The sequence below is a fragment of the Micropterus salmoides genome, unplaced genomic scaffold (assembly GCF_014851395.1).
Source record: "Micropterus salmoides isolate LMB-PRFRI ecotype aquatic unplaced genomic scaffold, ASM1485139v1 Ms_hic_scaffold_15, whole genome shotgun sequence".
In the NCBI taxonomy this organism is placed as follows: domain Eukaryota; kingdom Metazoa; phylum Chordata; class Actinopteri; order Centrarchiformes; family Centrarchidae; genus Micropterus; species Micropterus salmoides.
In genome coordinates, this window is record NW_024040596.1 from 10953230 (window position 1) to 10978984 (window position 25755).

Genomic DNA, 25755 nt, shown 5'->3' on the forward strand with positions numbered 1-25755 from the left:
CAAAAAATGGCCAATTCAAGTTCTTTGTACCGTTGTTCATCTGTATAATTTAAATGTGACAGGCAGGGGAGACAAACAGCAGTGCCATACAATGATATGGCAGCATGACTGCCAATGACAATTTAATTAAAAGGATTTTAATTAAAAGGCTCCATGCAGAAAAGTCTTAAAGTAGCCATATCAGTCCTGCCCTGCTGTGTGCATTTGTGTCTACGTTCATAACAAAAAAGGGCTTTTAAGAACCTCACTGGGTGCTTTATTCTGATTTATCTTTTTCTCCCATGTATCCAGCAAGAGGTTTGTTTTCTGTTTTACATCCCCTCATTTACGTTCCCTTGCACAGTGTCTGAGAAGTCTGTAATCATACTAATAAGACAGAAAATCTTTTTTCCTGTTGCACTTATTGCAGTTTTCATCCTCATTTATTTATCATTTTCTCCAATTATTCATGAAGTTTGGCATCCTGTGTACCACAAGAAAGTGGTTCCTCTAGCCTGTACCAAGAGTCAGACTCAAATAGCTTTTTATTGGAAATTAGAGATGGGTCAGTCCCTGATGGGGGAAATATTGCCTATTTTTAGTTTTTTCAGTTTTTTTGGCAGTAAATTATCAAATTTAATAAGATACCACAAAGTATCAGCACATAATGTCAATCTAAAGTTTGTCTACAATGTGTGTCCTGGTCAAACCTTGGTTATATGCCATGCTAGTAAGAGAGATTTCAAAAGGCCCAAACCTATCAATAACTTTAAAGTGATTTTTAAAGTGGCATGCTCATTTTCTGCGTGTACTGAATCATTCTTTTTCATTGTCTGTCTACCACTGTTGGATTCTTCCTTACTTTCTGGTGCAGTTGTCTGTACTTTAGGCCTGGAGGTACTAGTTGCTCCAGAGTTCACCCTGTTTTTCCTACCCTCGTAACTACATCTATTAACTCACCCTCTCTCAGTCCTCATTTACACCTCCTCCTCCCTCTCAGTATTATAACAGAAAATACCACCACTAACCTGAACACAAAAGCAAAATGTCTTTAAAAAATGTCTGAAGTCATTAAAGTCACATAATTTTTTAAATCTTGGCCTGAAAGCCCATCATGGGCATTGTGGAAATAGGGTGAACTATGGGAAAAACACAAGTGTCCCCTTCAAATGTTTCTCTGTAAAAAAGCAGAAGGAGCTTGTGGCTATGCCCAATGCCTTGGTCACTATTAAACATACAATTATTGCAAAATTGTTAGTTAGGTGTGAGGATGCATATTAATGATGTGTGTATGTGTGTGAGAGTAAATTTGGTGAAAGCTCTTTCAGCTGTGCTGTACAATTGTGCAAGTGAAGATTATATTTATGTGTAAATACTGCATTTTGCTGGCTGCAATAATTGAGTTCATTACCATCTTCTACATGATTTATGTAACTGTATGTCACTGTATCTAATCAAATTAATTTAGTATCCACCCCAATAAGAAAGTCCAAAAACTGTGGAGGATATATTAACATAACTATAACAAATATTATGCAAAAAAATAATCTGTCACCCTCTGAAAAACACCAAACAGAGTAGGAAAAGGACTCATGTCTGTCATTGGCATTCAAAAGACATTTTTACCCTGACACAAACACAGGGGGATATTGGAATACCAAATGGCTGAGTTGCCTGGCTGTGTGACTGGTTTTGCGATAGATTTAAGTCCAAAGATAGACAATGAACATTTGAACAGTTGAAGAACTGAGGGAATTTGGCTGAAAACCCCTATTTTGAGGAAGGCAATTACCATAGTTTCACAATGGAAAAAGACCAAGAAAAGACAGTGAAGGAGAGAGCAACAGGGAGATGAAAGCGAAACTGAGAAAACTGTGTGAGTTCTGTTTTAAGATCTTAATATTTTGTGCTTGAACAGGAGAGTCCTGCAGTACATGCTGAGAAAACTCATTCCCACATCACTTTAGAGACCATCTAAATGATTTGAGTGACTACTTTGACTTCATATTATCTCCTTTTCCATCATGGTTCAATCACTCTGCTGCTACACTCAAAAATATATGGTAATATGACGTTACTGAATTGTATTACGCTTGACGCTTTTTCACCTGACAGTCATGCCAATGAAGCACACTGAAGTGAGTTAGTAAGTTAAACTAAATTCCAATTTACTCTACAATAAACCAGCAACATACAAGTAATAAATACATAACATCCATAGAATGTAGGGCTTCCTTTTGTTCAAGTCTGCATACTTCCAAGTAGCCTTTGTGCAGTATACAGTAGGAGAAACCAGTATGTCTGTGTGTATAGATTCACCATACAATCTGATTATACATTTAATTACAATTATGGAAGATACATGCAGAATGTTTTTTTCTGGACTGCGGAGATGGTCAAGGAGATTGAATGTTCCTTCCTGACTGACTGACAGAAGAGTTGAAATGCACATGTGTGACAGCTGGGCTTCTCTCCCAAAACATGAGCAATATAAAAGTAACATGGAAGTTTTGGGCCAACAAGTAAACATAACTAACCACTATATTTTCATCATTTCTTTTAGCCTATGTGTTAGGAGCAATACCATCACAAAACAGACAGTAAGGGTCATGTGAGTTTATTTACACTCAAGTTTCTGCAAACTGATTCAATGTCCTGGGGAACTTCACTTGCCTAGTTTATTAAAAGAGGCAAAAGAGTTACGATAGTATTTTCATACTTTTTACGTTTGGATCTCCTATAATCACACTTACTGCAATGAATGCTTTTATTTAGAAAATATTCTGACAGGATCTTCTGAGGTTCAGGAACATACATCATTAAAACAATTTAGCTTATCACTGATGTTGGAAAACTAAGCCAAAGTAGTACTTGCATCAATAAACAGATAAACTTTTGACCACTTTAAAAATGCAGAAGCAAACAATACACTTATCTGTTCTTCTTAATCAAAACATTTGCCACCACCGTAGTATGGATATTCAGTTAAAGTACAAGAAATAAAGAAAGAAAGATTCTTCTTAAGCATAATGCCTTGCTCTGCACAAATAGAGGTTATAGCTTATAGTCTGTTTGTTAAGAATAATTTCTATAAAAACCTCTTACTGGTTGGACAATACAGGGAAGGAAGTGTAATCATTACTGGGGAGAAAATTTGCATTTATAAAGCAATCTTGCTCTATTATAGAATTCATAGCTGCCACAGTCATAACACAAAACATAATAATCTGTAATGAATTACAACGTAAACTATGCAATTAAATAAACCACTTTAGCCAGTTTTAGTGAAGGAGACTTGCTGTCCTTTCAGAGAACTCTTGGACCCACTATTTCCCTTTGGATAGCTGTCCAGGAATTGTAGCTTCTGTAAATGTGCCCAGTTTTGTGTGGAGGCTGCTGGATCTCGACAAAGGTGCAATGAACTGAAAACTTGATCTGAAATAATGTTGGGTTAAATGGCTGGTATACAGACAACCCATGCGACAGAGGTAATTTGCACCACCTGTTCCAACGATTACTGCTTGCTTTATGGATACTTTGCATTTTATCTGAATTCTCCAATAAATAGAAGTCAAAGCAAACAAAAACAACGCTTAAAGCTATAGATTGTGTCACTTACTAAGTGGCTGTATCTAAAACACTTAGACTGTCCACCATCACAACCACTATGGTAGGAATACTAATGAAATCACATGTGATTTTCAACACGTGACTGTGGATTTTGTCCCATCACTTTAATTGAAAGCACATTAGGAAGTGATTTTCTACTGGCCGGTATGAAAGGGAGGAATTATTACAGCAAGCAAACATAAAAGCCCTTATGTACACTGTACATAAAGGCTCCTGACTGTTGTTATAAGAGAGACTTGAAATATTGTGAATCTATTCTTTGAGATATTTGGACAGAAATACCTTGTTGGTGTCCATGTGTGTGCGGGGAGTATATGCCAGTGGTGGAATGTTGAAGGAGTGGGGCACCAGGTACTCTTCAGCATCCATCAGGTCCTCCAGCTCCTCCTCGTCCAGGAGGCTCTGGAAGAACTTGCTGTCGTTTGGACTAGGTAGCTTCATACGGTCATCACCCTGAGAAAAGTTGTGTGTGGGTATACAACATGTGTGTTCAGTAATTTGTAATATTAATTAATGATAGAAAACATAATGTGACTAATCAGTTTTTTAATTGTGTCACATTTAAGGCCCTTTCCATTGTAATTGGCGACATTTACCATTTTTCACTCAAGTTATTTTAGAAATATCAGAATAATAAGCAAGATGGTAACTATGACTTGAAAAGAGAAATAAATGCTTTGGGATTTCTTTTAAAAGCATCATATAAATATTTGTGTCATGACTTCTGCTAATGTTGTAGGCTTAGCTATGTTTGTTGACTAATTTAAGACCTAGTGGGTATAACACAAATAATGTAGTGAGATGGCAGGGTATTTTCTCAAAAAGAAATAAGCGATGTAAAATGTCATTTGTAATGGATATTAATGTCATCAATTACCTAAACCCTGAATAAATTTGCACAATTTTAGAAAATGACACAAAAACAAGCAGAACGGATGAACAGAAACAACCATAGTCATGTACATATGTCATCAAGTTTTACCCACCTGGATGACCAGGTATCTCTGGGGATCACGAGCCATCCGAGTGAACTCTGCAGCCAGCTCCTTGAACTTGGGCCGACTGTCTGCATCAATCATCCAGCCTAAAATATGTGCCTGTTAGTGTCTGACCAGTATGAGGTTCCGAATACAAACATACCATATTATGTATATGCAGTATATAATAATGTGCACGGTTTCCCAAAGTATATTATTCTCAGCAGTAAGCAAAAACCTCATCTACACCCATCAACATCAATTTATTTCACGACTCTCTGTGAACTTAACTGCATCTAAGTGGGAGGAAAGGTGCAGTATGTACAGTACATGTCAGTGGTGATCAAGCAGGGCATTTCTGTATTCTTCACACTTTGGTGTCAAAGGTTCTGCCTACGCAGACTATGTAAAATATGTATGCCATGTTTTCTGTGCTATTTGCATAAAAGTATTAATAATAATTTGACTTCGATATAAATCCTTTGAGCCATACTGTAGATAACATATAATTTTCATTTTAAGTACAAGTGCATGTGAAGTGAAAACTGTGTAAAAGGCTACAACATCATCTCTACCTTCTATATAAGATCATTACTCCGCCTAATTCCACCCAACCCACCCACTCATTCCAGCTGTGCCATGTGTAATGTTGCAAGCATGTGAACACTAAATTACTAAAAGTCAAGCCATGTTTACTTCCACTGATTTACGAAAGAATCAAGCAACATGAATAACCTATAACAACCTGTCATTTTGTCATCATGATGAAAAAAACACAGGTAATAAATAAACACTTCCATTTTCCATTTTAACAAGTTTCCATTATATAAAACATTCTTGTTTGTTCCATAATGAACAATTACAGAATTTTTAATTAAGTTCTCTTTATTGTAATCACTTTTTCCAATCTAAAGATAAATACTGTTTTATCACTAGAATGGCCATATGGAGTGGTGTGCTCTTCTGCCAGTTTCTCTGTGAGCACGAGTACGATGCCAAAGCAATCATGTGGTCTGGCCCTGAGCAGAGCCCGTTTAGGTATCCAGGGAAATAAGAGATAGAGATTGAAAGACAGAGAGATGTGGCTTTACAAACAAGCACAAACATACAGATACAAGAGATCTCCTGTGTAAAAACGATCATCTTTTATCTTGGTGCCTAGTTTCATGGCAATAAAGCCTGGAGTAGTGAAGGAAGTGCATTTCCACCACATGTGCACAGTGCACCATGTGTCTGTGTATTTGGGTGTATGATTTCTGCATGTGTAGTGGTGCAAAAAGAAAAAAAAGGCAGCATATACAAGGCAGGTGACAGTGACCTCACCCCGCTGTGTGTGCGTGTGTCTGCTTGCCAGGTTGGCGCAGGTTCAGGGTGTCAGTAAGAGCCAAGGTGACAGTGAGGGCCAGAGGCTGCAGCTTGGACACTAGAGGACAAGGCCGCGGTGGCGCTGGCACCAAGTCTTTGTCCTGGCAGCAGTGGCCAGAGGTTACAACGCCACCTGTGACCCCATTGCGTGACGGCATGACAGCAGTCACCCACCAATAAGGCCAACATGTTGGTGGTTGGGGTCAAACCCAGCTCAGAAAAATGTGCTCGTAACTCATCTTCTACCATAACTTCTCCAAAACTTTGTTATTTTTGAAGGGTTTCTCACTATTATTGCCATCAGACAGAATTTTCAGTGGCATGCATACTATAACACAATCAGCTGAAAAGATAAACTAAAAAATAGCAGAGTTGAACATTAGAATTGTACTATTTTGGCTTTAAAAACAGCCTGTTTCTTTTGTAAATCACTCAATAAAAGTGTAATTATTTTTTCCTGCTTTAACTAAAAAACCTGTTGTTCCTCTCTTCACTCTTAAAAGCCATTGCCTATTCTACTGTTTAAAATACAGTGGATGTACACAAGCTGGGAATCATGTACACTATACTCCAATAACATATAGAAGCTCTGTTCAGTAGATGTTTTTGTAGCTTATAAAGTAAAATATTTGTTGAGTCTGTCAGAAAGATGTTAATGATAATCTTAGAGGCTGTGGTTTGTGGTGGTGTTGTTTCTGGTATTTTGCCCACGCTGAGGATCTACTTACATTTCACCATGACCATGTAGACGTCTATAGTGCAGATGGGAGGCTGAGGAAGACGCTCTCCTTTCTCTAGCAGGTCTGGGATATCTCTGGTGGAAATCCCATCGTATGGCTTCCCTCCAAATGTCATCACCTCCCAGATGGTTACCCCTTAAAAAGAAGAAGAGGGAAGGAGGAAGAGAGAAAAAAGAAAAACAGAGGAGATGACGTAAAAATAAGAAAAAGAAACAGGAGAAGTTGGGAAAGTACAGCCGAAAGAGAAAAGATGTTCATGGAGAAAAGAATACGTAGAGAAAAGACAAGTACAAATGTGATGAGAGGAAATGAGAGTTAAGAAAGTTAAGAAGAGAGTAAAGAAGATTAAAGAGTTGAGAGGGGGTATACAGCAAGAGCAGAGAAGAGAAAAGTAAAGAAATGGAAAGAGAAAGAAAAAAGAAGAAAGAGGAAAAGCAGAGATGTGAGAGATCAGAGGGAATAGGATGAAGAGACAGGACATAATACAAGTAGAGGAAAAAAGGAAGCAAAAAAACAAAGGGCAAAGAAGAGAGGACAAGATAAGAGGACAAGCCAACAGAGAACCGAAGATGTGTCGAAAAGAGGAACTAATCAGAGTCTTGAAAGTCACCAGTCAATCTGAACTTTCAGCACTCTTGAGCCTTAATCATGTTAGTGTTAATGAACTAATGAGTGCTAAGCAGAGTTAATGCACACTATAAGATGGAAGTATAATAGCCCCCGGTCACATAGGAACACTGGGGACATGGAGGCACTAAGCCATATTGATACTTTTAATCAAACACCGATTATTCTCTTTGATATGACCCATCTGGCTTTTTTTTTGAAAATCAGTTTTTAACTGACTTTAAGAGTCATTGGTAGACTTCTTATACATCTTACAAGACTGAAGGTTAACAGGGATTGGTCTCTAGATTTAAATCTTGGTGATACACTGATGGCTGCAAAGACTGATTTTAATATTATACATGTTGAAGGAGTAGATTACTCAGTTTGCATTTTTACAGTGATTGTGATTGCTACATGGTTAAGCAGGTTAGTGGATATCAACACACTTCTCTTGTGTCAGTACTGCTACGGTGGTAAAACAGCTGCCTTACATCCATATATTGCCTGCCCGGCTGGCAAGCGGTCTGGATCTTCCACGCAATGCACACTTTATGCCTTTACTACATTAACTTGCATATTACAGCATCTGATATCTTCTTTTTAATGTCTTTTCCTTGTCTCTGCCTACATCTTACTATTCTGTTTGTTTTAGCAGTATACAGTGCAACCATTGTACTTCTCTGCTTGGACAAGTGCAGACGCTGTCACTCAGTGGACTCAGTGTTTGGCTAATCTCAGTGAAGGCTCTCCTCTGACCCCACAGTGGTGGAATGAACTCCACACTGAAGTCAGGACAGCAGAGTCACCGCTCATCTTCTGCCGCAGGCTGAAAAACCACCTTTTAAGGCTACAGTGCATGTACACATACCACTTACTATTTACTTTAAAAAATACTTCCATTTATTTATAGAAAACACTTAAACGAGTGTTGACAAAAGTTCTTTACAGAGAAAATTTAAATACAATTGATTAATTCAAATGACTAAATAGGTAGCTAACTAACAGATATAAACTTAAAGCAACCATATAGTTGTATTAATAATTAAATGCAGTTGTAAAAAAGGGGTCTTAAGCATAGACTAAATTAAAAAAAGACAGGAATAAATAGTGGGGATAGACGAGGAAGACATGATAGTGAGGGGTAAACTGTTCCAGTCTGGATGCAGCAATGTCACCTGTGGACTGAGAGTACTAAGAGAGAGGACTCAGGGCCCGTGTCCACCAAAGCATTTTTTTCTGACGCCAGCATCTATTTTCAATTCATTGCAATGGGAGCACCGCGTTTTTCCAAGCTGGTAAAAACGGCAGGAGCGTGACGACACAATGTACCTACTCGCCGAGGTGTTTCCTCGCCCGCAAAATCTCATGAACCCGCGTACGGACAGTCTGTACTCTCATGTTTCAGTCTTCTCTTCATGCAGAGCAAAGGCCAGAGCAAGTAGGCCTAGATACTTTGTGGTGACATTTGTACATTCACTAAAATTAGCCTAAGTAGGCTACCGTACTTGCAGCACATCACCTCCACGGAAATTATGTATCATAGCAACCACAGCGTCTCGGAAAAAAACACTGCGCCTCCAAAACACACCCTACCGCTCCCAGCTAGGCGTTTTCAGAAGAGCAGGTGGCTTTTCAGCTGGTAAAAAACGCATTGGTGGACACAGGCCCAAAGGTGGTGCCGGCCACTTTATGTGTTTCAAAAAACACATAGAAGAATGTTAAAATCAAGTCCATATTTCATGGCTAACCAGTAAAGGGAGGTTAACACAGGAGAGTTCTACCAGCAAAACTCTCTGCATTTTGAAATAGCTGCGATATGCATGACTGAGTTCCACATGAAGAGATAAAAGCATGCAAGATCTTCACATCTCCAAAATAGAGAAAAGGTTTCATTTTCGCTGATGACCCAATGTAGAAAATCTACTTATAACAATGGGATTATGTTAAAGCAGAATGAAACATGGCACCCATATTTCTTATACAGTGTGCTGTATGTATGGATGTTTGACAACAGAGGTCCAAAACAGAAAGAAAAATATTGACCATCCAGCATTTGGCCACTTTAACACGTCCTTCAGCAACGAATGTGCTTTAATGTGATTTTAAAAGACAATCAATGAAGAAATACATTTGGTCTGCCTGATATCTAAACAAATTATGGCCCTATTGGTTTTGTCCACATCATGCAAGTTTTCTCAAAGGCTATTTTGAAGCTTACCGTAACTCCAAACGTCACTCTGATGTGTAAACTTCCTGTAATGGATACACTCCAGGGCCATCCATTTGATAGGCATCTGCCAGGTAGAAGCATAGCACATCAGTGCGATATACATGAAACATTGACCATAAAAAATAACTGACAACAATCTCTTTCTTGGTTGTAACTGCGCTCGGACTGACTGGTGCATTATCCTAGATGCATGTATCCATATAAGGAAAAGGAGGGTCGCACTCAGAAATATTCTATCTATCTATCTATCTACTGAATGACATTTCTGTGTGACCCTCTTTTTTTTTTTTTTGATATTTCTTCAAATGAATTTGAAAAGCTTTGCATTCAAACTCAGATTGGATCACCTGTTGGCAAGGCGTTGCATACAGTGAACTGTTTGGCAGAGCTGACTGTGCAAACCACGTTAGAGAGAACAGAGGTATGACAGAATGAAGAAAAACAAGGTTTGATGAAAGAAAAGACAAACACACTCACACACACACACACACACACACACACACACACACACACACACACACACACACACACACAAGCTCCAGCTGTATTGCAATAAGGTGGGGCAAATGGCAGGGCAGTCTGGGATGCAGCTTAACACTGTGATTAGATTTGAAGGCCAATTCTATTGATTACAGTGATAGATGTTGAGGGGAAGGGGATGTCGAAGGTTAGAGTGTGTTTGTCTTTCTCTCAGTGGAAGGGATAATACCAGAATGCTCAGCGAAGACACAAACCATGATGGACAGACTAGAAAGGGGGTTGAGAGAGGATGAAATAGGCTTTCCTGAGAAGAGAGGGTTTAAAAACAAAATACAAAAGAGGAAAAGGATGAACAAAGATTTGAAGAGGCCAGAAGCCCATGTACAGAGAGCTCCAAGGACATATTTGTTTACTACGTTTATGGGGTTTCGAGATCCCCATTCCCCAAAAGTAAATAAAACGGTTCAATAGAGCAGAATAGTATCTCAGAGACTCCTCTAAAACTGTCCTTTGTGATGGGTACCTCCCTCTGGATAGAAAAGCCTAATTAATGTTAATTTCTATTGTTTTTTGTTACAACATGTCAATGGTATGGTCCAAAACAGTAATCCAATAATTTTGTATTGCAATGAGCCCCTTAAACCAAATACAAACAGCAGATGGTTAAAGAAAAGCAACTATACCACAACAACCACCTATACTAAGACTACCAATACTGGTTGAATAATATTAGCAGCTACACAGATTGTTACTAGATACACTAATATTCTTTTTAATTTCCTAATACAATTTTTTTTTAAATGAATAGTTTGACATTTTGCTAATTTCTTTAAGCAAATTTTTGCCTTTCGTCAATTGCACATATTTGACCACAGCACATTTGACGCTAGCTACCAATGTAGGCTACCAATCATTTCTGTGGGAGTGTGTTTGTGTGTTTTTGTTCAGCTCAGCCTCTGACTCAACCCAGAACTCTCTCTGTTATTTTCCTCCTTTTTGTTTCATTTTTTCTTTTCTGTATGTTCTCTGAATATTCATAAAGCCCATGGGTATGCACAAATGAAACATTTTTAGCTAAGCAGCTGCTACCTATAGCTTCACAATTAGGTCTACTGTACAGATTTGAGAGTGGTATTGATCCACTCATTTAACTCTCTGCAGGTAAGCAAAGGTGTATTTATGCTTCCTTTAAGATGCCAATTGTAGACAATTTTGTCAGATAGTTAAAATTACATGTGTCACAATGTGATGACAGGATTTACCTTTCCTCCATCAGCATTATATTCCTTCTCATTGACATCCAGCAGGCGAGCCAGACCAAAGTCAGTGATCTTGATGTGGTTGGGAGATTTTACCAGGACATTTCGGGCTGCCAGATCCCTGTGGACCAGCCTACGCTCCTCCAGATACATCATCCCCTGCGGCACACACAGACAAACACACAGCGATTATTTTCGATTGAGTTCATTCATATACAGTACACCTATCTGCAGGCATGAATGTGCACTGGTATGCAGAAACCGGAATAAAGACACACACACACACACACACACACACACACACACACAAGTCTGACTCCTGTTCAACATCACCATCTGTCTTCATCATCATCATCACTATGATCACTACCACCATCAAGACCCCATTAGAATTTCTATAATTATTTGTGTCATCATCATTACCACCACATTGTTATTTTTATGGTTATAATTCGCATCAATCAACAACTAGACTGTGGAAAAGCCCCTTTAATTGCCAAATGCTCTGCGATGCAATAACAGCAGCATCCATAAGCATCAACCCAGAGGCAGGTTTTCAATTAAAAAACCGGACCCATAGGAATGAGGAATGTTGATGTGAAACATTTCATTCAATAAATTTACTAAACAATTAAGAAACCACCTCTCTGCTCTATCTCCCTGTCCATACTTTAATTAATAGTGATTATTTGCCTTGAACAAAGGCAAAGTCATTTTTCTCTGACATTCTTAGGTGTTCAGATGAACAGATGAAAACTCCAAAATTAATTTTTAGAGGATCTCTGCCCCCTTTATAGATGCCCCTCAAAACCAAGCGTTAAACATGGACTGCAACTGAGACATTGAACACAGTTGCTGCATCTTCTGTTACACATCTACTGCCTATTGTGCATCACGGCACGAGTAGACCAGAAGAGAAGGAACGATAGAACCTCTGAAGGGAAAGAAAAATGGGGAGGTGGGGAGGGGGCTATTTTAAATTGGACGAGCAATAACAGGAGCCACTTTGTTTGAAGTGGCAAGAGCACAGAAAAACATGGCCTTATTTGAAACCATAACAAATTGGATATAGCTGGAGTGGGCTGGAATGAAAGTAGGAGTGGATGAAGGAGGAGGAGTGTGGATAGGTGGGGCTGAGAGGCAGCAGTCTAAGAGGTGAGATTACATTGCTAAGGCTATAATCACAGAGCCTCCTTTGGCTCTCTCCCAGGATAGAACATGTGGTTTCAGCACACACCTGCACATACCTACAGACATGCAACTCACAGGGAGACACACGTGTGTAATGTGTGGGCCCACGTTTGTTACAGGGGTGGTGGAAAGTAGTTGACAGAAGGACTGAGAAAGGATTATCAATGTTCAGCTATGAAACAAAAAAAAAGACGAGGAAAGTGCAGACTTTAGACATTACATGACCAAAATGATATAAAGTTATTGCCTCTCTCTCTTACACACACTGTAACGCTGTGAACTGTTTTGAGTCAAATGCATAAGTATTGGATATTACACCCACCAAAACAGGCCCCCCAGGAATGATATCCATCTCATCTATTCAGATAATGTGGCGAATCTTGTGGACTGGAATTGGCCTCCCCAATGGCAGGAGATTTAGTCAGGACATGTTCAAGATGCCCAATAAGTTCTAGCCTGATAATCTGACTGAATTGTCATTTCATTTCACTACATTATTCAAACTGACATCATGATTGAGATGCCTGCCTGACAGGATGGATGCATGGATGGACGGACAAAGATCCTGTTAGAATATGCCACAGGCCACCAGCTAAATTGTGGTGTCAGAGATGTGTTCTGATTTTACTGACAGTAAGATTAATTTGGCAGTTTCATCAGTTCAGGTCATGACATTGATCGATTAGAAGATTGGCAGCAGTGAAAGGGCTTCATCGAAAGTAAGGATTTCTTTGTGCTTGTTTTTTTTTGTTGTATTTTGTTTTATTGCATCTCTGTTTATAACTTTAACACGAACCAAACTGTTGCATACAGGGCAATAATGTTGGTAAATTATTTCAGACAGAGGCTGTACAAGACCCAATGAAGCTCTAAACTAAAAATACCTCATATGAATTATGGAAACTTGGCAAAGTGCACAGCACACTCACTGATAGCTTGTAGTAGGATGTTGAAGTAGCCAGTAATTGGCATTATTTTAACTGCTGTTGGTGTTTGCTTGTAGGAATATTATTGCCACAAGCTCAATAAGCTCTTGTGAGCCAAATGTTAGGTCAGCTGCTAACCATCGTTGCCAACTTAACAATACGTTACTGGATTTATGAACTCCTTGCAGCTTCATTTAAGTTAATATAAAAAAATGTTTTCCAATTTTCTAATGCAACAATGATTGCCAACAAATTTGGTGGTAAAAGCACAGTATGAGCTATACACTTTCTGCTGCTTACAAGTCTAATAGAAAGTCTATAATTTGCCATATTCATATATACCTCACCTGCTGACATGTAATGACTTTTTTAGCAGCCAGTACCAACACAATCTCCTAGCTGAAATTAGCTGATACCAGTAAATGTATTTGTATAGCGCCTTTTTAGTCTTTTCGACCACTCAAAGCACTTTTACACTACATCTGGTGGAACAGTGGCAATTCGGAGTTCAGTATCTTGCCCAAGGACACTTCGACATGCAGCCTGGAGGAGCCATGGATTGAACTGCCGACCTTCTGATTAACGGGCAACCTGCTCTACCTCCTGAGCCACAGTCGCCCAGTGTTGCTGGCACTAACAGTAACAATGATGTTGGGTGTACAGGCTGCAGTGTGACCTGGTATTCAAAGTCAAGGGAGAATACGTGGTAAGAAAAGTGATATTAATGTAGACAAAGAGGATGCTGATCAGCATCAAAATACCTGTTGAATTTTCATTCTTCTCTGTGTGAGTCACTTGTCCAGCTGATCCCGACGATATACCGAAGGGGTAGCTTTGAAAAGACCAGAGGTTGGGATTTGAGGTACCTGATGTCACTCATTGCCCACAGCTCTAAAATCATGAGGTCTGTGTGTGTGTGTGTGTGTGTGTTAGTTATGGTATACTCTGCCAGGTTTCTGACGGATTCTTATTTGTACATAAATCGCGCCTGGTAATCTCCTCAATTTTCGAGACAATTAAGCAGTGGAGGGAGAATGGATGGCTTGGCAACCCGTGAATTTTAATTTGCCAGCAGAATGAGATTGAGAGGGGGAGGTGATGGAAGTGTGCAGAGGGGGATGTGGCTGCAGACGTGCGTGAGGAACAAACTTTTTTTTCCCTCACTCGGTTGCTCACATTTACTGCCCTCCCATGTGGACATGATGAAAACAACTCACTGCCAGTGGTTTGTAATTGTGGCAAACCTGAATGCGACAGCCAGGCTGTGGAAGCTGTTTTGGAAGCTGTGTTTCAGGTAAGCCTGCCACCAGAGAAAATCTACGGCCTTCAGAAAGACTCTGTTATGATCACACCTCCAGATATAGGCTGCTTTCCAATCAGGAGGGATCAGGCCTATGCCCTAAACCCTGCACATGAAGATTTTACATGGGAAAGCCAGGGAAAAAATCTCAATGCTAGGAGCAGAAGCGTCAAGGCATTGAATCACGGGGAACTTCAGGAAAATACAATTCCAGTTTACCAGTCTGTTACACAAACCATAAGTACACAGCTTTCACTTTGTGACCGGCCTACATTTTTAAAGCCACATTAAAAAACATTATTATTCTTTGTGTGTTTTTGCATGCAAAGAAGAGACCAACGTTCACACCAACTGCATGAGCTGAATACTATCACATTGCACTAGCTAGTTTCATGTTATGTGTAACCTTCAACAACTGCCATTGTTGCTGTCCATCATTCTAATAAACTATTAAAGACACTACATGTAATAAGTTATATCACTGGTGCAGACTGATCTCTGCCAGACTTACTGTATGTTTGTTTAAAGTAAAGAATATGAGCAGAGTTATTTTTTAGTGTAAGTAGTGGAGAAGTCTCATTTATAGAAGAAGGGAAGGTGAACAGGTTTAGCAATGCTACAGGTCTGTGTGCAGGATGCTCAACTGCTCTCTCACCAGTGAAGACAATTACTGTTCTTCCAGAAAATATTCTAACCTCCCGTCATGGTTGTTTATGCTTCTTTCACACAGACACGCGAACGAAACCCGAGTGGACGGCATTGTCCTCAGATGTGTTTGGTGAAGACAGATTTCGGGGGGAGGAGTGGCAAAGGGCTGGAGATTAAATCAAGAGAAGAGCGAGGAGAGGCGGCGGCCATTTTTCACCGACTGGCACTTCCCACTGTTATTCTGGCAAGCAAAGACACACACAGTGGCGCGCAGAGGAAGCTGTCAACACACACAGGCAGCACACACACACACACACACACACACACACACGCGTACCTATCCAACAGTGCACCGTCGGAGTAAACTGCCAAGTGTGGACCTGTGTTTCCAGTCCTTTTGAAGTAAAATAAATATAATACAAAATTTACTTTTACTGTCTTTTAACATAATATTACTGCAAATTTGCTTTTTTTTGCTTTTTAAAGAAATTGCCAAGAGGGGACTTAGATCCTTAAACGATAGCTACCTATCCAAGAGGGGACCTCCATTGTTATGCAGTGGAACTGTCTGTGCTCATTCTCACCTAATGACTGTTTTTACCTTCAAAGACTTTCTTTGTTTCTTTCAAAAATGGATAATTTAACTTTAATGTGAGCAATGTGTAAACATTTCACCGTGATCCAAACTTTAATCACTTTAACTGAAAATAAATAAACTTTAAACTTTAATTCAGAAGTAACTTTGCTGCATGCATTGATATCAAGCACTACAGTATTACCAACAAAAATTACTTGATCTAGGTTTCGAATACCGTTTAAATAATAATAAAATATCTTATTACACTAGTGCACTTATTTAAATTTTCTCTTAGGGGAATTCATATTCTTCTGTGTGGGATGGTCATTTTTATGACCTGTGATGTATGCATTTTAAAGAGTTACTTTGTATTTGCTCTTAATAACTGAATCTTAGACTGGTTTTGAATCAAAAACAATAATACTTATGAGAAAAATTTAATCTCAACTAAGCAGTCTGTTGACACATGATTTGATAATATGCTTTTGAAACAAAACTTAAAGGCTCAGCAATAGTAGATTTCCTAACTAGTATTAAGCTTCAGACTGTAAGATAAAAGGCTGCCCAAATAAAATGATGTCCTGATGGGTTTTCATCAGGAATGCATGGTATTTTCATGTTTGCATTAGGCCTACAGAAAAAAGGTCCACACTTGTATGGCATTTAATGACATGAGTCCACTGTTGGTTGCTACATAACGACACATGTCCCCTCTTAGATAGTATGGAGCAACAGTCACACTCCAACATCCAGCATCAATAATTATTCCGCATGTTTTGTTATGTTTTTGTAATGAAATATAAAGTCTCAGCTTTAATGGATGGCTTAAACATTTTCACTCTTGACACTGTATTATAATGAAGGGCTGCCCACAAGTTTGGGGAGTCATAAGTAAAACTTTACCAACTTAAACCTTCAAGAGCCTGAAGTTTGATCCTCCACCTGAGAAGCTGCTGTCCTTTGCTAAGAAATGTGTAACCCACATTACCCATGAGAAAAAGACTATTACCGATGACATGACATCCAGAGGCAAAGTCGATCCCTTGTTGAAGTGTGGAATGAAAATGCTGGTTTAGTTACAGACTTGCAAGCTTAGATGTACCTGTGTACTTTATGGACAAGCCCTAATATAAAGGGCTACCCAAATTAATTCATGAAGCATTAATGTCCTGATGAGTTTTCATCAGGAATGCATAATATTTACTGGTCCGCATTGCCTACAGAAAAAAAGGTCCACACTTGTATGGCATTAAATGACAGGAATCCACTGTTGGTTGCTACATAACGACACATGTCCCCTCTTAGATAGTATGGAGCAACAGTCACACTCCAACATCATTAAATATTCCTCAAGCATGATTTGTTATTATTGTTTTGTAATGAAATATGATGTCTCAGCTTTAGTTGATGGCTTAACCATTTTCAATCTTGACACTGCATCAAAATGAAGGGCTGCCCACAAGTCAGGAGAGTCATAAGTACTTTAAGATAAATAAATAAAAAGTAGGAACAACATGGTCAGCAGCAAGATACTTTGTATTAATTTTTTATTAATTGCTAAAAACATATTTATTAAGTTTTACTAGACCTTTGAAATGGTTTAGCCCCCAAATCTTCCAAATATGATATTGACCAATTAGGACATGATTTTAATCAATTTTACAATGTACTTGTTTCTTTAATCTATATTTATAGGTGTGCATTTTGTTTGTTGATTTGCATTACAGAAATGTCCACTGTTGGCTGGTATATAATGACACAAGTTCCCTCTTAGATAGCATGAATCGACACTCACACTGCAACATGGATGAGTAAAAAAGAAATGTATGATTCTTAAAAGAAAATTATAATGTAACCTAAATGGAATCTTTAGTTATACTTGTAAATAAGGTCTATTGTTATGTAACAAGTAATAGTTTCCAAATAACTCTCAATTAAGTCTTTTCCAACTCATAATATGTTCTTCATTCAAAAGTATTGCTCATAACTAGTTCACTGGTATTTGACGCTTTTTGACCCACACACATTCCCTATTCTGAACTTGCCTCCTTTCTCCAAACAAAACATTAAAGCACAAAACTTTACCAACTTAAAAATTCAAGAGCCTGAAGTTTGATCCTCCACCTGAGAAGCTGCTGTCCTTTGCTAAGAAATGTGTAACCCACATTACCCATGACAAAAAGACTATTACCGATGACACATTAAATAACAGGAATCCACTGTTGCTACATAGGGCACATGTCCCCTCTTAGATCCTATGGAGCAACAGTCACACTCCAACATCATTAAATATTCCTCAAGCATGATAAATAAATTTCAATTAGAAAGTAAATGTTCAGCAGGAAGATTCTTAATGTTCTTTTTTTATTTGCTAAAAACAGATTTATTATGAACTTTCACCAGCCCTTTGAAAGGATTTAGCCCCCCAATTTTCCCAGTATATTGACCAATTATGACAATCACAGGATTTCAATCAATTTTACAATGTACATGTATCTTTAATCTGTATGTAACGGAATGCATTTTGTTTGTTGTTTTGCATTACAAAAATGTCCACTGTTGGCTGGTACACAATGACACAAGTTCCCTCTTAGATAGCATGGATTGACACTCACACTCCAGCATGAATAAATAAAAAAGAAATTGATAATTTCTAAGAGAAACTTATAATTTAAACTAAATATAATCTGTGGTTACTTGGGGTTTGAAGAGACACTAAGTTTACAAGACTAGGCGAGACACAATATTGGGTGCAAGTGTGAAATGTTAAGTAGTTCAAGTTCAAAGGCCTAACGATCATCATTGGTCGCAAGAAACCCTCCCCCACACTGCAGACAATCAGACACAGATTCTCACTGCAGACAATCAGACACACGTTCACACCCCTCACCTGCTCCAGGTCACCTCTCAGAGACAGCACTCACACTTTCACCAGGATTTTGTATTTAGCTTAACTCTGCATTGGATGCTAATTCATAACAGTTTCCTACAACCACAAAAAGAAAACGGTAGAAATATATGTAGACATATGTTTAGTAAAAGTGCCCAAACACCCAATTCTAATAAAAATCTGATGATGGTACAGCCAAAGAGAGAAAATAAATACAGGAGAGAGGAGATGCATGCTAATAAGCCACAGGTTTGAACTGGGCCACTGCAGTAAGAACTCATTTGTGTATGGTGCACATGCTCCTGAAGACACACGCTCATAAACTGAAAGTTTCTTGCTCTCTTTTCTCTTAACTTTGACCCTCAATTTACTGTATACTGCACTATATGGCCACTCTACATTTTGGTTTCAACAATACGCTTAAAAGAAATGTATGCCAGTTTGTATAGCATATTTACAATATTGGTAAGCCTGAGAGAAGTTCTCACCACTGTTAAATTATAGTATCCCTGACACAAGTGGCATGTAACACAAAATAAATTAAACACTCAATAAACACAATTAAGGCAAATAAAACAGAAGCCTTTTAACTACATAGCCTAAATACCTATGGTAGAAGCACAAAAAGCAAGGACAAATGACCAAATAATAAAAATCTGAGCAAGGCAATAAGGCATTATGTTGGTTCTGAGACAGGCTGTAGGTAACTCCACCACTACACTTAATATACGTAGAAGTTTAAATTCATCAGAAGAGAGTGACCTAGAATTTCAATGACTATGAATGCCTGGTTGACATTCATTGTAAGCCTTACATATTAAATGATTCCCACTGCTTGTAAACCTTTTCAGTGACTTTAAGCATTGTTGATCATGTGTCAGACCAATCAGAGAGACCATCAGTCTTCTTTCTTTTGAGATAGATTTCCATCCAAATACACTATATGGGCAAAGGTGCTACCCCTGTCCTAATAAATTTGGTAGGGGCTGTGTTTTCATGGGTTGTTAAGGGAAATCTTGCCTATGGATTTAGAATGGGATGTCATAAAAGTATGTGTAGGTGTTGCTGTATTTTTGTCCATACTAGTGTAATAAATTAACTCCATATTATACACAATCGCTTTAAAATTCATTTCGTGATATTTTAAAAGTTATTCAACCCCATTATTTGGGGGTGTACTAAATCGCACATATGTATGGTTATTATACTAATTCTTAGTAGATGTTTTCTGGTGTAAAACACCTTATTTAGCTACTTTTTGTGAGTAGCTTGTAACATAGGGTACAATTTTCAGCATTGTACATCCGCTCTTTACAGTTTCAAAATATCTCCCACAAGACTCCAGAGAAGTTGCATTACAAAAGGCCAAGTCACTGGTTTGCGATCTTGACGCCCTAACGACCATCGTCAGCAACAAGAAACCATCCCCCACGCTGCACACAATGGAGAACAATGACTGAAACTTCACAACCCTCACCCAAGATGACTTCTCAGAGACAGCTCTCAACATTTCAACCTTAAAACATTTGTGAATCACATAGGCTCTAGTCACTTAAATGTAGAGGATTCTTTTAAATCTACATCATTAACTGAAGACATGTGTAACTCTTTCTAAAAAATCCACAACAATACCTTCAAGCAGTATGTCTGACATGTCTACCACAGTAAACAAAAGTAAATCAAACCTAATCTAATTGCCAGAGAACATTTGCATTACTATGCCAGCAGTAGTTAGCATTTGATGTCTTATCCTAAGAACCAATCACTGTCCAGATAGCTAGTCAGGATTGTGTATATATATTCTGGGCTCCTCAGAGAAGGTGCATGGTAGTCTTTGGTGTCTTGTGGAAGTGTTGACAAGTATGCAGTTTTTTGAAGGAGAAAACCAACTTTAAAATTTCTTTACTATTCTTACTAATCGTTTACCAGTCATCCATTTATCTATCTGTCTATCTTAACGGTATGTAGTTGTTCTTTTGAAAAACTTTTTCATCTTTCCATCCTGAAGACCAAAGCGAGAGGTAAGTTGAACATTTTTACCAATACCCCTTGTATGTTTTCATCAAGGCTGTTTGTAACTAAACTATCAAATTTAAATATAAACATGTACATATATATATATATATATATAGTATTGTATAAGATAGTATATTCTGACTGTATCAGATTGTACAGATAGTTTGTTATTGTATATTGATTGCTTAGTGTGTAAATATTTTTACACCTATGTAGAATGTTACCTGTATATTGTATATAGGGTGTATATAGTATGAATATTATTTATACTAATACATAGAATTTTAACTGATTCTACTTTTATTGTATTTTATTCCTTACATTCCTATATACATATATGTACACAGAAAAAGTACTGATAGCTTATATTGTTTTACAAAGTCACCCAAGTTATCATATTGTAAAACATTTCACTGGAAAATGAGAACCAGAAGGGTTTTTCCTAAAAATGAAGCCTTGCAACTTCACTGCATCTGAGAAAGAAAAAGCCAAATTTCAGAAAGGATTCATCTACAAGGAGAAAGGTATTAGATCAGAACATAAGATTCTCTATTCAATACTGTATTTAACTACAACTTTCTTGGTTGCTAATGAATTATAAGGAAATGGAGCATTGTTAAGTGTGTGCATAGTATTATACACTATATAGTTATATGTTGCCATGTAAGGAGCAACCTGAAAATGGTTTAAAGGCATAGCTTGATTTTGTGTTCAGATATGAGAACAATATTGATCTTGTCATTCAACTCTCAGCAAGTCAGTCAAGCTAAGCAGGCAACAATTAAAATAAGAAATACCCACTGCCATCATACATAGTGTACAATTTTGATGTGTATTATATAAATGTAGATACAAATCCAAACCCTTAGGGTGACATTGCATAAGATCCTCATCGAGTGTTAGAACTGCTGAGATAGTGTTGGTCGTTCATGGAATTTGATGACAGACAGACTGACAGATAATTCATTTAATCAGTATAAAAATCACCACCAAAAACACTGAGCCAGGAGAATTCTTGCAGGAATATATTTGAAGACACATCACTGACTCCAAAGAAGGGGCCCGGTTCTGAGAGTGCTCCTTGTTATGGTACTAAAGAAGTCCTCAACGATTACACAGTGGCATTAAAGTACTATAAAACAAATGTCTGGGTTTGATAACAAACCGATTCTCTATTCCCTCAACAGCCCAGGACCTCCACATCCAGCATCTTCACCACCAAGATTGTCTGAGACCAGCCAGCTGGACAGCTGCTGCAAGAATCGTTTAGCATCCTCAAATAATTTCTGCACAAACTGTCAGGAACCATCTCAGGGAATCTCATCTGCATGCTCGTCATCCTCTTTGGGGTCTCGACCTGACTGCAGTTTGCCATCATAACCGACTTGAGTGGGCAAATGCTCACATACGATGGCGTCTGGCACTTTGGAGAGGTGTTCTCTTCATGGATGAATCCCAGTTTTCACTGTGCAGAGCAGATGACGTGTGTATGGCTTCGTGTGGGTGAGTGGTTTGTTGATGTCCTAGTTGTGGATCGAGTGGATCGAGTGGCCCATGGTGGCGGTGAGGTTATGGTATGGGCAGGCGTGTTTCACGGACAACAAACACAGGTGCATTTTATTGATGGCATTTTGAATGCATAGAGATACCATGACGAGATCCAGAGGCCCATTGTTGTGCCATTCATCCACAACCATCACCTCATGTTGCAGCATGATAATGCACGGCCCTATGTTGCAAGGATTACAATTCCTGGAAGCTGAAAACATCCCATTTCTTGCATGGCCAGCATACTCACCGGAGGAATTGGGGCAAAAACAAAAGTGTTGCGTTTATAATTTTGTTCAGTGGAAGAACACAGAAGAGGGTGGGCACATGAGGAACTTTCAGTTTAGGAGTTTGTGTGTGTCTTAGCTTAAAAGCACATTCAATAAAGTTTGCTTCAACATAGTTCTGTATATTTTGTACTGTTTTCTATTTGTGGTTGAACAACTTGTGTTATGAATAGCCATCCAATGTTGTGATGGTTCTGAGATGATCTATAGGTAACTCATCACTATTTCAATGGCTATTAAAATCACTAACACACATTTAAACTGTACATGCTAAAGAAAGAAGTTGAAAATACTGAGATGTAAAAATCTATAAAGACAAATACCTGCCAAATATCAGTGTGAACTTAATGCAGCACTGGTTGTGTGTTCTCCAGTTGATGCAAACTGTAAGTATTTATTTTTTTCTCACAAGTTGGAGTGTGATTATCGCTCCATGCTATCTAAGAGGGAACTTGTGTCATCATGTACAAGAGAACAGTGGACTCCTGTCGTTCCACACAGTACAAGTGTGGTCCCTTTTTCTGTAATTCAAATCAATAAATAAAATGCATTTCTGTAAGTGTAGACTAAGCACATAGATATGATGACAAAATGTATTGACATTCAGTGGTTGTGAAAACTGGTCAGTTTGGTGTTTTAGGACTGAACAAGTTTAAAGCTGTAGTCAAAGTCTGATGTGAAATACTTTTTAACAATTAATTAAAACTGAATAGAAAGTATCTTACCTCTAATCATTTAATTCATAATTCAACTCTGGTTGTTTTTCTATTTTTGTTCCTTTTTTTTGGAATCTACAATTCATTTTACTCTCCAGGCCTTCAGTGTAGCCCTTTATTTTGATACATGTTGATCTTAAAACACAAGACATCCACTAAACCTCAGCCTTTATATTTTGTTTTAAAAGAATGTATAGAAAATAAAGAGACTATTTAGTTAGTTTATTTTGTCTCAAAAGTATGATTAAATTTGCTTATTTATTATTTTCACACAAGTTGGAGTGTGATTATCGCTCCATGCTATCTAAGAGGGAACTTGTGTCATCATGTACAAGAGAACAGTGGACTCCTGTCGTTCCACACAGTACAAGTGTGGTCCCTTTTTCTGTAATTCAAATCAATAAATAAAATGCATTTCTGTAAGTGTAGACTAAGCACATAGATATGATGACAAAATGTATTGACATTCAGTGGTTGTGAAAACTGGTCAGTTTGGTGTTTTAGGACTGAACAAGTTTAAAGCTGTAGTCAAAGTCTGATGTGAAATACTTTTTAACAATTAATTAAAACTGAATAGAAAGTATCTTACCTCTAATCATTTAATTCATAATTCAACTCTGGTTGTTTTTCTATTTTTGTTCCTTTTTTTGGAATCTAAAATCCATTTTACTCTCCAGGCCTTCAGTGTAGCCCTTTATTTTAATACATGTTGATCTTAAAACACAAGACATCCACTAAACCTCAGCCTTTATATTTTGTTTTAAAAGAATGTATAGAAAATAAAGAGACCATTTAGTTAGTTTATTTTGTCTCAAAAGTATGATTAAATTTGCTTATTTATTATTTTCACACAAGTTGGAGTGTGATTATCGCTCCATGCTATCTAAGAGGGAACTTGTGTCATCATCTACAAGCGAACAGTGGACTCCTGTCGTTCCACACAGTACAAGTGTGGTCCCTTTTTCTGTAATTCAAATGCATATCTTTAAGTGTAGACTAAGCACACAAATATAATGAAAAAAAAATGTATTGATGTCCAGTGCTTGTGAAAGCTGGCCAGGTTAGTATTTTGGGACAGAACAAGTTTAAAGCTCTAGATGTCAAATGTCAAATATTTTTTTATTAATTAATACATTTTTTTTATAATTAATTAAAACCATAAAGAAAGCATCTTTATACTGACCATTTTATTTCTAATTCTACCCTGGTTGTTTTTCTATTTTTGTTCCAGTTTTTAGAATCTAAAATTCGTTTTACTCTCCAGGCCTTCAGTGTAGCCCTGTATTTTAATACATGTTGATCTTAAAACACAAGACATCGACTAAAACTCACTAAAAAATAAAGAAATTGTGTTTCAAGAGACAGCTTTCTTTACTGAGTAGCTTGTATAATAGCCCCTCTACAGTCTGATAGACTCCCTGGGGCTGCAAGCCATTCACTCTATAGGGGAGTGTTAAGAACGACGTGTGTGAATGAGTCGTTAAAATCTTTGCTTGATCCACTAGAGGCACTGCTGAGTATGGACTTAAACACTCACACACCTGCAGGTCCCCTCTTGACAATAGTTTAAAAAATTTACCAGATGGTTTTAGACATGATTTTAGCATGATTTAAAGCATGTCCAACAGGGGACCTAAAAAATGTCCCCTGTTCACTTTTTAGTCCCCTCTTAGTGGGTGTGTAACGACGTCGAGGTCCACTGTTAGATAGGTTGGTAAGTGCACACACACACACACACACACACACACACACACACACACACACACACACACACACACACACAGAGAAATCTATTAATCTATAATCAAGTGATTCATCCTGATTGTATAATTGTATTGTATTGTAATGTTATTTGTGATTAAACACTAAGCTCTACTGAAATTGAACATCCTACAGAGGCTCTATAAACCTCTTGTGTGCTCTCTTTCTTGTTTGTGTGTGTGTGTGTGTGTGTGTGTGTTAGGTTATTCACACAGTATCTATTTTAATTATTTGGAATCCATGGTGAAGATGATAAAACATGTCAACTGTTAAAAATAGAAATATAGAATGGTTAGAATTTTTGTTTACTTAAGGCACCATTTTGTTATGTTTGTCAAAAAGTTGGCAACAGCGTATTTTGTGTACATAGTGGAAGTTATTTTGTCACGAAACGTTCTCCCACAATGAAAGCATGTAAAACCCAAACTCCTGGTTCGGAAAAAAGAGTCAGCACTTCTTCCTTTCCTGGTTGTTTGTTTGCTCATACCTTCTCCCACGTCTCAACAGTGACTATTTTGCTTGTCACAGCATGATTCAAGCCGTTCTATGGTATAATTTGAAATTGTAGTAAACACACTTGCAGAGAGTTAGATAAATAGATCGATACCACCTTTGTGTGTGCATTG

At 37.9% G+C, this 25755-nt stretch overlaps 1 protein-coding gene across 2 annotated transcripts in view; it reads right to left on the minus strand.

The window, feature by feature from the left end:
* The window catches only part of erbb4b (erb-b2 receptor tyrosine kinase 4b), a 362769-nt gene that overhangs the window by 3438 nt on the left and 333576 nt on the right, over window positions 1–25755 (minus strand). For both annotated transcript variants that reach the window (XM_038720293.1, XM_038720292.1), the window contains exons 21-25: window positions 11273–11428; window positions 9519–9594; window positions 6680–6826; window positions 4596–4693; window positions 3892–4062 (exon numbers count right to left, since the gene is read on the minus strand). In XM_038720293.1, the coding sequence (XP_038576221.1) occupies window positions 3892–4062; window positions 4596–4693; window positions 6680–6826; window positions 9519–9594; window positions 11273–11428 (648 nt within the window). The remainder of the gene's footprint in view (window positions 1–3891; window positions 4063–4595; window positions 4694–6679; window positions 6827–9518; window positions 9595–11272; window positions 11429–25755) is intronic.